General features: G+C 48.7%; 6 protein-coding genes across 6 annotated transcripts; 2 read left to right on the top strand and 4 right to left on the bottom strand.

The window, feature by feature from the left end:
- Positions 1–44: 44 nt before the first annotated feature.
- LACBIDRAFT_190335 (uncharacterized protein) lies at positions 45–2173 on the bottom strand. Its single transcript, XM_001880341.1, has 9 exons — positions 2077–2173; positions 1976–2027; positions 1637–1917; positions 1414–1576; positions 1171–1345; positions 856–1116; positions 371–806; positions 199–317; positions 45–145 (listed from the first exon to the last, which is right to left on the bottom strand). Exons 1-9 carry the CDS (start codon positions 2140–2142, stop codon positions 58–60), a joined length of 1641 nt encoding a protein of 546 aa, XP_001880376.1. The 5' UTR covers positions 2143–2173; the 3' UTR covers positions 45–57.
- A 239-nt stretch (positions 2174–2412) lies between these two features.
- On the top strand, positions 2413–3822 carry LACBIDRAFT_326387 (uncharacterized protein; the record flags this gene model as incomplete). The annotated part of the gene is made up of 5 exons (XM_001880102.1): positions 2413–2626; positions 2682–2914; positions 2966–3176; positions 3227–3692; positions 3744–3822. 5 exons carry the CDS (start codon positions 2413–2415, stop codon positions 3820–3822), a joined length of 1203 nt encoding a protein of 400 aa, XP_001880137.1.
- A 392-nt stretch (positions 3823–4214) lies between these two features.
- On the bottom strand, positions 4215–6830 carry LACBIDRAFT_326388 (uncharacterized protein; the record flags this gene model as incomplete). The annotated part of the gene is made up of 7 exons (XM_001880342.1): positions 4215–4487; positions 4530–5108; positions 5165–5301; positions 5364–5400; positions 5457–5611; positions 5665–6613; positions 6828–6830. The coding sequence occupies 7 exons, from the start codon at positions 6828–6830 to the stop codon at positions 4215–4217; spliced, it is 2133 nt and encodes a 710-aa protein (XP_001880377.1).
- A 420-nt stretch (positions 6831–7250) lies between these two features.
- LACBIDRAFT_296283 (uncharacterized protein) lies at positions 7251–8435 on the bottom strand (the record flags this gene model as incomplete). The annotated part of the gene is made up of 4 exons (XM_001880343.1): positions 7251–7450; positions 7508–7747; positions 7801–8087; positions 8149–8435. The coding sequence occupies 4 exons, from the start codon at positions 8433–8435 to the stop codon at positions 7251–7253; spliced, it is 1014 nt and encodes a 337-aa protein (XP_001880378.1).
- A 161-nt stretch (positions 8436–8596) lies between these two features.
- LACBIDRAFT_296284 (uncharacterized protein) lies at positions 8597–9686 on the bottom strand (the record flags this gene model as incomplete). Its single annotated transcript, XM_001880344.1, has 3 exons — positions 8597–8701; positions 8757–9570; positions 9625–9686. The coding sequence occupies 3 exons, from the start codon at positions 9684–9686 to the stop codon at positions 8597–8599; spliced, it is 981 nt and encodes a 326-aa protein (XP_001880379.1).
- Positions 9687–10620: 934 nt separating this feature from the next.
- LACBIDRAFT_296285 (uncharacterized protein) lies at positions 10621–11350 on the top strand (the record flags this gene model as incomplete). Its single annotated transcript, XM_001880103.1, has 4 exons — positions 10621–10818; positions 10869–11015; positions 11068–11101; positions 11148–11350. The coding sequence occupies 4 exons, from the start codon at positions 10621–10623 to the stop codon at positions 11348–11350; spliced, it is 582 nt and encodes a 193-aa protein (XP_001880138.1).
- Between the last annotated feature and the right edge of the window lie 416 nt (positions 11351–11766).

The following is an 11766-nucleotide window of genomic DNA, read 5'->3' on the forward strand; positions in this document are numbered from 1 at the left end:
ACTCCCACTTTCCTTTTCTACGGATGAATTCAACGATGAGATTCAACAGATGCTCTCTCAATTCCCTTGACCATCCGGTTTCAAGGAACTGCGGCCTGCCCTCAGTATCTCGTCTGTGGACAGCAAATTCACGGCGATGACAGAGCTGAAAGACACTGGAATCAGACATGAGTGGCTCCCCCATCGTGAAGCACTCACCAGGAATGGAGCATTTGTCGCTTTACTCTGTAGTTGTCCCATATTCCGAGCGCTGAGGGGTCGACAGGATCCCCACTTTCCAGGTCGATACCTACAACTCTGCCTTCTGCCTCCTCGTCCTGCAGATGCATTTAGGCCAAACTTGAATCACAAAATGAGGATGAAACCTTACCTGTAAAGCCACAACAGCATCTTGGACGTCAAAACCACCATTTTGAGCAAGTGTTTTTGGTATCACAAGAAGCGCATCTGCAAACGCCTGAACACCCATCTTGACCCTGCCCTTCGCGCTTTTCTTCACTGTCCCACTCAAATACGCCGAACATGAAACCTCAAAGGCTCCAGCTCCAGGAATCAGACACTCATCCTCAATGGCGTTTTTTACAGCGCGGAGACCGTCCCGGAGGGCATCTTGAATTTGTTGGATGGTATGAGCGTTGGGACCCTTGATCAAGAGGGTGACCGATTTAGGATCCTTGACTTCTTCGATGAAAGTATATTTCTCTTCGCCAAGAGCATGCTCGTAAACCAATCCCGCCCAACCAAGAATGGATGGTGTGAGATCATCCACGGAATTCTGTGCAATTCCCCCACAAACAAGTTGTAATCTGCACCATGGTAAGTCAACAACTAGGATAGGTTTCCTCAGAAACTTACCTCTCCATGTTTCTCCGCTTCGCCCTACGAAGGGCAAAGATGCCATTCTTGGCTAGAATATCAAGACTTAGAGGATCAATTCCTTTTTGATTGATGAGCACAAAGTTCTTCTTCTTCTCCTTGGAGTCCACAGCCTGGTCACATACAGCATTTTTGAGGTCGACGATTTTCTTGACTTTGGCGTCAACAAACTTTCGCTCCGATTCGACAAGTTTTTCACGTTGCTCAGCTGATGAATAGAAAAATCCAGAATTGACTTCGCTGTGAAACGTACTGAGCTACTGTGCATACTCATGTAATGGGTTTGGAACATACGTTTTCTCATACTCGAGGCTGACATTCAAGGTCAAGACAAACGCGTTTTCGACACGTTTGGGCATGTCGGGATGCCGCGCACCATGATCCAAGACGAGTCCCCGAATAAGCTGGGTTTCGGATGCCGTTCGATGCTGCATCTTCATGATCTCCACCATGTGAAGGTCAATCGGCTCTCGCCATTGGTCGCTCGCACCTAATTCGGATGAGGAAAACGCAGAAATAATCAAATAGAACACGGACCTTTTGAAGGGGCGGGGGGACGAATGGCAATAACTGAATCTACGACGTCTGCGGCCAATTGCCGGGCCAATGAGGTGCTCACTTTTGTTGCGAGTGACGTGTTTGCAATGTTGATGAGGGTGGGACGATCAAGCTTGACTGCAACTTTGAATTTATCCAAGAACTAGATAGAGTATTCAGTCAGAAAGACAAGTTTATGATAAGAATTTCGAATGAAACGCACTGCCAAAGCCTCCTTCTTTGCCAGGTCAAAACCCTCTCCGATCACAGTTGGATGTACACCTTCGGAAATGTATCGATCGGCCTGCTTCAACAGCTCTCCAACCAAGAGAACAACCGAAGTAGTTCCATCACCGACTTGGTCATCTTGAGCTACAGCCGTTCGAGCGATCATGGCTGCTGTGGGATTTTGGATCTGCATTTCGGATAGCAAGACTTTGCCGTCTTTCGTCATTTTAATTTGCCCAGCACCATCCACGAGCATTTTTAGTGTTCCTCTGGGCCCTAAATCGCGAATTAGTTCACAGAAACAAGTCCAGGTGCAAGTGGCGCGTCTAATCACCTAAGTTACCCTTGACCACTCCAGCAAGACCCATCGCTCCATTTGTATTGACCTACGACAATCAAAGATCGAGAAGCATGAAAGAAAAGACAAGTGCTGACCTGAAGCGCGGCTGCCCTTCTAATGCTCTCCGCCTTGGGGTTGATGAGCTCGATGCTGGACGACATGTTATAAGAATTCAGACGCGTTCAAAATATTTAGGTCGTGTTGGTTTTGAGGCGGCACTCTAAATTACGTACGTAACTACTGATAGTAAATAAATTCTCGATAAAATCCTGGTGTGCCAAGTTCGCAAACGGTCTGGATATGTTTGTCATCGCGGCAGGCCTGTACCCACAGTTGACATCTCAGATACTGTCAAGAAAGCGCGCAGCCAAGGCATCTACTAAACGGAAGCGACAAGCAAGAAGCTGCAGAAAGTGTGCCAATGGGACCGAATGTCGAGGGAGAAAGGAGGTATACCCGTTAATAGGGTCTTACTTGCGAAACCCCAAGAATCTGAGACTACCCCACGCTCACCAATACCATGCCGCCCAAGAGAAAGCGAAACGAGGAAGAGTCTGCAGCCAGAAAGCCTGACCTACGACGCAGCTCAGGCTCTTGTCCGCCGTCTTGTGACGCAGTTCGGCATCGACCCGACAGACTGCGTAGGTCCGTCCGACCTGCTTTCGCTTCTGAGATCTGGTTTTCTGACGATTCAATATAGATAATGATGTGGGAGCTGGCTTTTCTAAAGTCTCTTATGCGCAAGTCGCTCCTCTTGTCGGACTCAAACCATACTTAGGGCTGCAAGACATTTCGACCTTTGAAATCCACCGCTCTCGTATTCCAATCGAACTTTTCAAGACTATTGTAGCAGACATGGATGTCATGATGGTGCAATACGGTCCTCCTTATGTTCACAGGACGGAAGAGGCAAAATCGAGATTCTTCTCGCCGGTGGAGACGTTGTAACTCTCTCATGACTCGGAATCACACTGTGACCCGCAGGTTTTCAACCATCTTGTGAAGCAGTTTACCTTCATGTTCAGGAACAACCCAGAAGCTATCGTCGATGGTCGAATTGGTACGAGGGGTCGCATTGAATACCATTTCGAAGCATTTGGTGCGGTTGCAATTCTTTGCATCGAAATGAAGCTCGGAGTAGGAAATGAGGAGGAACGTTTAAAGGCGATTGCTCAGGTTATAGCAGAATGCAATGGTAAGCTTCATACGCTTGAAGGCAATTTCTGCTGCCAACCTCGACTGTAGGTTGTGACCTCAATAATGCCCAAGGCGCTTTTTCTCTCCCTATTCTCTGCATTCTGTCCGATGGATTAACCTTCGAATTCTTTAAATTCGAGAGAGACGGATCGGGTCCATCTTTTTTTCGTGGGTGTTTCCCTGGTGATCCAGAAGGCCTGCAGCGTGGCCTGAAATTACCCGACCCTCAGACAACGGACACTACCCTCCCTTTCGTCCTCCAACTTCGCGGCATATGCGAGACAATCTTCGACACGATGCTGAGCGCATATATTTCCGCCTTGTATGCATGTCGTGACCGATCCGCATTGGCGCGCAAGCAGAAGAGACCAAGTCTTGATGGATGGGATCAAGCACTGAAGTCCGCAGAAGATGCATTGGCGACATTCAGGAAAGCTGAGACTCAGCGCAAGGATGGCAATGTTGATTCCGCCGACATGAGTGTTTCAGAAGGACTTCGTCTACTCCATGAGAGGTATTATCTCCACTAATTTCCCCATTCCATCCGTCATTTACTCTGCCTCAGCACAGGAGCTGTGTCGACTGTCTATACGTCTAAGCTCTTCATGACTTTCTGGGATGAAGAGCAGGTTAAGAAAGCATGAGCTCTAGTCGTCTTCGTCTCTTCGATTGCAGAAATATGTTGTTGTTTTCCCTCCTTAGTCATTAATAGAACAGAACATCAATCGTCTTTAGTATGATGTAATAGTAATAGTAATAGCAGTGTCTGAGTGCCTCTACTACAAAGTCCGTTTAGACGGACTCCGAAGTTTGTAGGCGAGGGGGCGGCCATCGCCTGATGTGGTTAGCCACTAAATTGGTCGTAAATTCGCATTCCACCTCCTAACGCACATCCCTGCGTCATCTCTGTCAATGTTCGTGGCGATGCCGGAGTCCAAGCGTCGTGCACCGATATCTGTTGCTCTTTAGCTGAAGTCCTGGTTTCTCCCTCTCTTGTTTATTCTCCCCGATGGGTTCTTGTACTGGAATGCCATGTTCAGGTATGTATTGAATTGGAGGCACCACTGGCTTGGTCTTTCCGCCACTGCTCGTCGACCTCGCGTAACAAATGTAAGAGTCGTTTGATCGGTTTCGCATTGTAAGCAGGTCGCGTTTGATCATTGACCAGGTCGACCACACGTTGGTTCTCGTATCGACTTCCACCTTTTCCATACAAAGCAAGCAGATCGAGGGTTTCGGTACAATTTGAAGCATATTTCTTCTCTTCGTCTTCTATCCGAAGGGCCTGAAGGATATGAGACTGCGAAACCTGCGTCAGTCACTTCAGTGCAAGGGAATTGTAATAATTTACCTCTTCGATTTCATGGTGAACTGATTTGAAGGGCACGATTTCACCGACCCACTTGTCCATCATCCGCTGTACGAACTCGTACTGTTTCAGCACTTGTTGGCAATTCTGCGGCGCAGCCTTGGCTCTGAAAAACAAAGCCCAACCACTGTCCATTTGAAGGAGAGTGTCAGTGGCTTTAGAAACCAATTCATGCACCGTTTCCGGATCATCATCTTCGACGGGTGAGTCGTAGCATCGTTCAATTCGTTTACCCGGGGGTAATGCAGCAGAAACAGATGAGCGTCCCGTAGATGTGACCGTAGGTGACATGGAAACCTCCCGGGAAATGCCATATGTAGATGCGTGTTGCAAAGATTTACGTCCGTTATCGGGATGGCCATCGTAGTCGTCAAATGGTGATGGGCGTCGCTCCAGGGTGGAAGGTCCACGAGCTCTCTGTTCATTTCTTTCTCGAAATTGCTCTTTGACTGATAGTGGATTTCGGTGAAGGACTTCCATGTCTGCTGGTAATGGTGACGGTGCCCTGACTAGTTCCTTTGGAATTCTCGGAGGAAGAGGAGGGGCTCCAGGTGGCAAGAGCTGCGCAGCATCTTCAGTACACATGAACGAATCTTCCACAAGTTGCTGGTACTGACTGTCTCGATCACAACGTCCAGAGTTCGATCTGGATTTACAACAATGTTGGCTGAGATGAATTCGTCAATGTTATCAGCTGATACACGCAGAAAAAACTGTCGGTATTTTCCCCGTAAAGTGTACGCTTTTGCAGGGCCTTGAAGAAAGAATAGATCAGCTGTCTCGATCGGTCAAAAGAAAGACTTTGAAGCCAATTACCATCAATTCTGGCAGGGCCGGCTTGTAATTTCTCACTCTAAGCGGGAAAAAAAATCATTGAAGCATCTATCAAAAGCCATAAAAGCTACCCACGAGCTCTTTGGCATCGGCCCAATATCCATCTCGAGGATCTTCGGCCGGTCGAAGAGGTACTTTGACCTCGGCAAGTTGGTGATCTATCTCGCCACTCCTTATGTCTTGCATAAGAAGTGTAACCATGCGGAGAGGTTGTCGCGTAGGTTTTTTTCCTATTTCCGGACATTGAGGACAAATACAAATGCACAAACTTGAAAAAATTCACCAGGAGGGCTCGCAGGATCTGCCCTGTAGGGAGCGGGTGGGGGAGAAATGGGTGTGGGAGAAATGCTGCCCGCAGTGGATCTTTCTTGCTGATCTTCACGGGTATTTGTGCTGGGAGATCGAGTTTGCACAGATGCCCGCCTTGCCTCCGTAGCCGTAGGCGGGGACCTTGGCGTCCGTCCCTTCTGTACCTCGAGCGTATTTCCGCCTTCATAGTCGCGGCGGTAATACGAATTTGTGCCGAAGGATGTGGGTGAAGCAGATGAACTCGAAGGCCCGCTGAATGCCGCCAAATTTGCAGGAGGCATACCATGTCCAGTCATGATATCAATTGGTGGTGCTGGTGCTACGTTCGTCTGCAGCGCTTTGCCTTTCGAAGCGGAGATCTTGCTTCTTGAGGTCGAAGATTTGGCCCTAGTTGAACTTGATGACGCGTGCTCCTTTCTAGGACGTTGTGAGGAAGACGCTGTTATCGAAGCGACCGTTGACCTCGCGGCAGGAGGTTGGGATTCCTGTGGGGGGCCTTCTGAGGTATAGCGATACAACGATGAGTATGGCCCCTGGCCATGAGCCAACGGAGGGTCAAAATTTGGAGTAGGATCGTAAGCTTGCAGACGAAAACGACTTGTTTGACCTGAAAATTTGTCTCCCCTCTTCGCCCGTTTTGCAGCCCCTCCCGTTTTCTTTGTTTTTGAGGGCTTGGGATCCATCACCATACCAGGATTGGCAGGAACCTCTTGTCCAGGTAAAAAATAATTTTTCTTCGAAGCAACGGTTGGAAGCGATGCTTGGTACGTGCTAATACTAGGAGGAGCTTGTAGTGTCGCTGAGAAAGCCACAGCTTGACGGATAATGGGACGCTCCGGAGGTGGAGGCGTGTCATCGTCTGCCATGGGTGGCATTTCAGTATCCCCATCATCGGACGCGGGGGAGAAGGAGCGTTTCTGGGGCTAAAGATGTAATGTAAGGGAAATTAGTTAGATGATAACTCGAAGATATTAAACAAGGAGGGGTAGCTGCTTACGCGCCGTGGTGATGATTCCCTGCTGCTCCTGAACAAAAATAACGTGTTAAATTAGAAGTAGATTATCTTCCATCAAAGACTGACGAAGAATCGTTTTGCCTTCCTCTACCAATCTCTCCGTCGTAAGAGCTCGAACGCACCATGCCTTATGATGGGTATAAAATCGCGGGTTTATATGATAGGCTCTTCCCTTGCAAAGCCTACGTTTATAAATCTCTGGAGGTGGCTTGTATAGGGACGTGGAAGACCCACAAAGTACCCACAAAACGCCTCATGCAAGGTACTGGTAAGTAAGGTAGTAATTGTGGGCAAGATTGTGGGTGCTTTGTTGGTGCTTTGCTGTGCTGCTGCTTACGCGCTATCATGTCACGCGTTTAGCGCGGAGTTACCGCTCCGAGAACCGGTCATCAAGCAAGCAGTCACCGACTCAAGCCGACTCAGTGCTCACCGTAGCTCACGTTGCAATACATTTGGTTGGGTCCACAACCACCTACAATGGCATGTATATATTTGAAATCCATCCAATTCGGTATAGCACTGAGAATACAAGGTTTACTTTCTTTCTAGACGCTGGCTCCGTAGACCCTTTGTGCGTTGTCGCAAAATACAGCATCAATGAACTCTTTTTCCACAACAAGTTCTGTCAGAGATTCCCTTGCGATCTCGTACCAATCCCCTGCATTAGAAGGACCCCTCGAAGATGACGAAGGAGAAGATCCAAAAATGATACGCTGGTATCCGAACGCCTCCATTACAGGGGATACTAACGTTGTGGATAACAGTTTTAACATACGAAAACGAAGACAAGAGAATGACGTACGGTACATCTTGATCCTGCGTTTCCATTCTTTCAAGATCCTGACCTCGGCCTCTTCGACCGGACTGCCTGGGTAAGGCGTTTGCGGGGTTGGGGCATCCCAAGATGGCGGAAGAAATTTGATATAAACGTTTGGGAAGAGAGAGAGCGCAGCAATTTGCGACTGGAATGCAAGGTACTCAGGGTGGTTCATGAGTTTGACAATTGGCAAGTCAAGATCATGCGGGGGTGGAAGAATATTAGCTGACAGAGAGTTCAGCTGCAAGGTGTAATTGTGAATGGGTATGAACACATACAAAGGACAATCGGGGGTATCTTTGGCAACTCGGCAAGACTCTTGGTCAGGGTATCTTCAAAGCCTTCAAGAACAGCATCGGAAAGGATAGCTTGAATGTCGATATCGACGGGTCGATCGCGCTTGAGCGCCCATCGCAAGCCTTCGACGGCTGCGTCAGAGGCTCCTTTATAAGCAGTCGATAAAGAGGTTGGGAGGGATGTTAAGGTCAACACCGTCGCGAGGTTGGGCTCAGGGTTTTCCAGATCAAAGGGAACGATGACAGACGTAATCCGATCGCCATCTAATCTGGTGGACGAAACAATTTATTAGCTTAGCCACTCGTTTGGAAGTAAGGGCATCTTCTCACTCCTTTGAGACTTTCTCTAATTCCGCTGCAGTGAGCGACAAGACGATACCACGAGTGCGCGCAATCAGTGGCTGGCCAGCTTCTTTCCTCCACTGGGCTAGAGTAAGTTGAAGATCACCCTTGGAGACAACATTGGCATCGATAACAGCCTCAGGCTGAACGTCGCTCCCAGGAGGAGGTAGGAACGTCTCTGCCGTTCCCGAGTTGGGTGGGCTGAACGCAGAGAGGGGTAGCTTTGGAAGGGACTTTGGACCTCTGCGACGATGTGGTTGAGATGGTTCAGTCATGATGTGGGTAAGTTGTAGGGAGTATAATAGTAGCAGTCAGGAGTACAGAAATAAAGACAATGGCAACGGATGAAAGCTGATAATCAGTCGCGACGCCATCACAAATCCATCCTTATCCGGACACTAATTGGCGCTCCAACTAGCTAGCGACAAGCGAACGCCTACCGACGAAGACCACGCAGCGATGCGCTGTATCCGACGGTGGACTGGCCGTCGTCGTAATGGGGGTGATATACTGATTGTGTCCAGCGACGTGTTCTTTCGCTCTGTAGATCGCGTCAGTGCGCACAGTGAGAAAGAGAATTCGGACAATCAACTTACACTCTCGTCGCCCTCTGCCAGAAATTTATCAAAGGCTTCAAGAGCACTCCGTCGTTCTTCGTTCCGACCTTGTTCGCGGCCCTCGCGTAACCCTTCCTTCCTTCCAGTTTTCAACCCCTCCTCGGCTCCAACCCTTTTACCCTCCCTATATCCAGCAGTGTAACCCTCATCCCAACCTGCCGTTTGCCCATCATTAAAACTTTTCTTTATGGCCAATCTCTTCCCCTCTTCCCTACTCTCTTGCCGCGCCTCGAGATCTCGTAGCGCCGTCTGATACTTCCGAGACGACTCCCGAGCTCTGGCATCAGACTTTTCCATGTCTTCGTATTCTTGCCTCAGCATGTCCATATCGGACTGCAAGCGTCTGATATCTCGTCCAGCTGCTTCTAACTGCATTTGATATTTCCTTGACTCCTGCAGAAGCTGTACATTTTCATCCTCCAACTCTTGACGCGCTTTTTCGGCTGCAGTCGCTCTTCCTAAAGCCTCTTTCTCACGTCGTTCCGCAAACTGCACCCGCCCACATGCATCGTCTGCTCTTCGCACTTCTCGTTCAATTCTGTCCCGATCACTCGTCCCACGAAGTAACGATTTGAGCTGGTTAGCCTGTCTTTCCTCCTCCACGAGTTGGAGAGCAACAACGAGGGGCGAGGGGTGTGGAGACCGTGATGGCCGTCTGCCATGCTCTTTCTTGCTCGACGACTTTGAGCGCGAGCGCCTACTTGGTTCCCGGATAATCCGAATCAATGGGGTTCCAGGACAGGTTAAAGACTCGGTAACATTGACATCCCGAACCCTTGTAATAATATCGAAGCTGATGCAAGTCAAGGATCTGCGACAACTGAAGAACACAAGGAAAGGCACTTACTCTTCGACAGTCGCTTCCGGTACATCAGCGACCGACAGAGTAGGTGAAATTCTCGCAGGCATCAGTGGCAGTCACAATTTGGGAAATATAATATTGAAGACAACGTCTGTCTCTCTTTTGAATGCTTTCCGCCAGGCCGATTTGGATTTACTAGTGCAACGACACGATGCAGACATGTGTTGGGGTTGTAAGCCCTAGTCTACTGCAGACACGATCACCGTATCAAGCCACGACCGATAAGCATGTATACCACGTGACATGTTCGGCGATTTTATTCAGAACGTAATTTCGCGCGCCCGGTTGGAGGTCACACATCTATCGATATCTATCCCCTGTCGTGAATCGCGTAATCTCTTTCTTCATTTTTTTCTTCGATGCGTCCTTCGATCTTGGTGAATTTACGGAGCACTTTCAGGGTCCAACAATCATTCTGACAAGCAAAGCTACTGGACGCGAGCGAGATAAATACCTGCGCCATGTCTTCCTCAATTCGCCTCTCAAAATTTCTGGAGTTGTCTGCGCTGCACTTCGTAGCCAATGAATCTCAAACTCCTCTTGCTCGGTTTGGCCTCCTTTGGCATCGTCTTTTCAGCACCTGCTCAAACAATCTTGAGCCCAGGCGGGGTGATACCCGTATCGATAGCTCCGTTCTCCGCTTTCACTCAATTCTCCCGCGCAGCCTACTGCCGTCATTTGGAAAGCTGGAATTGTGGCGGTGTGTCTCAGCAAGTTTCTACCTCCACCAGTACCCTAACATTGTGCAGCCGCTTGTGATGCCCTTCCAGGTTTCATTCCTTCCATCGTTGGAGGGAATGGAAGAAATTTCCCAGCCTGTTAAGTTGTTTTTCCCGACAAACCAAGTGGATATCTAAACCCCCGAATTTCCTGTAGACTTCGTTGGATACTGGCCCGGTAACGATACCATTATTGTGGCGCACCAAGGAACTGACCCTACATCCCTGTCGGTATTTCATCTATAAGACTATTGACATCTGAATGACGCCTGACAGCCTCTCTCTTCTCGTTGATGGGAATGTAAGAAAAAGTAGCCTCGACCCAACTCTATTCCCTGGCGTTCCATTGAGCGTTCTCGTTCACTCGGGTTTCGCTAGGGCGCATGCGAGAAGTGCAAGTTCTGTCTTGTCGGAAGTCAAAAAGCTCATGAATGTAACGCGCACAAGGAGTGTCACCACAGTAGGTCTGCAAAAATCGATGTGGACAAATCAATCTAATCTCTTTTCGAGGTTGGCCATTCACTTGGGGGAGCATTGGCTGCACTCGATGCGCTGTTCCTGGCCTTGAATTTACCTTCCGGAAGTGAAGTGAGAGGCGTTACGTACGGAACGCCGCGCGTTGGCAATGCCGCTTTTGCCGAGCTTTTGGACTTCAACGTTAGAATCTTTATTTAATCGTTTTCGATGCGCCCTCACCCAACCTCGAAAGGTACCTGACTTTTTCCGAATCAATCACAGAAAAGGTAACATATATATGTCACCCGAACCTGCCAACCTTTTTATTTGCAGACCCGATCCCCATCGTCCCTGCTCAGTACTTAGGTTTTCGGCACCCTTCGGGCGAAATCCATATCGATAGAAAGAAAAATGCCGTTTTCTGCCCAGGTGTGCTCCCTTTGGATTGTTCATGGGAGCTTGTCGCTTATATGCACTATTCCTTTCAAAAGGTGCCGATAATACCGTTGACTCTGAATGCTCGAACCAGGTGGTGAAAAAAGTCGCCCTGGGACAGATCTTGCATCATGTGCGTCCAAAAACCTTGAACTCTGCAGCTGACGTCAACATTTCTACTGGTAGCTTGGGCCATATGATGGGATCCATATTGGAACACAAGCTTGCCACCACCACCATTAGAAGACAGAGGGAGACCGGACTTTCTTGGACAATGTAGAAATATTCATTGATCCCACAAAACGCCCTCCTGCCTGCTGTTTTTTTATCCTCCATCTTGCTCAACTTTTTTTTTCACAATCACGCCACTTCTGCACCTGACTTGCTTCTGACACACACATTGAAATTCTCACGTAGATGGTTCAGGGATGGCTTTATCGTGCGCTGCTTGGCTTGACGTCTATGCCTGCCGATGTCTTTAATAGGCGAATGGTTTGCAACTGCACTGCCTAAACAA

This window comes from Laccaria bicolor, genomic scaffold (assembly GCF_000143565.1).
Source record: "Laccaria bicolor S238N-H82 LACBIscaffold_10 genomic scaffold, whole genome shotgun sequence".
NCBI classification, from domain to species: Eukaryota; Fungi; Basidiomycota; class Agaricomycetes; order Agaricales; family Hydnangiaceae; genus Laccaria; species Laccaria bicolor.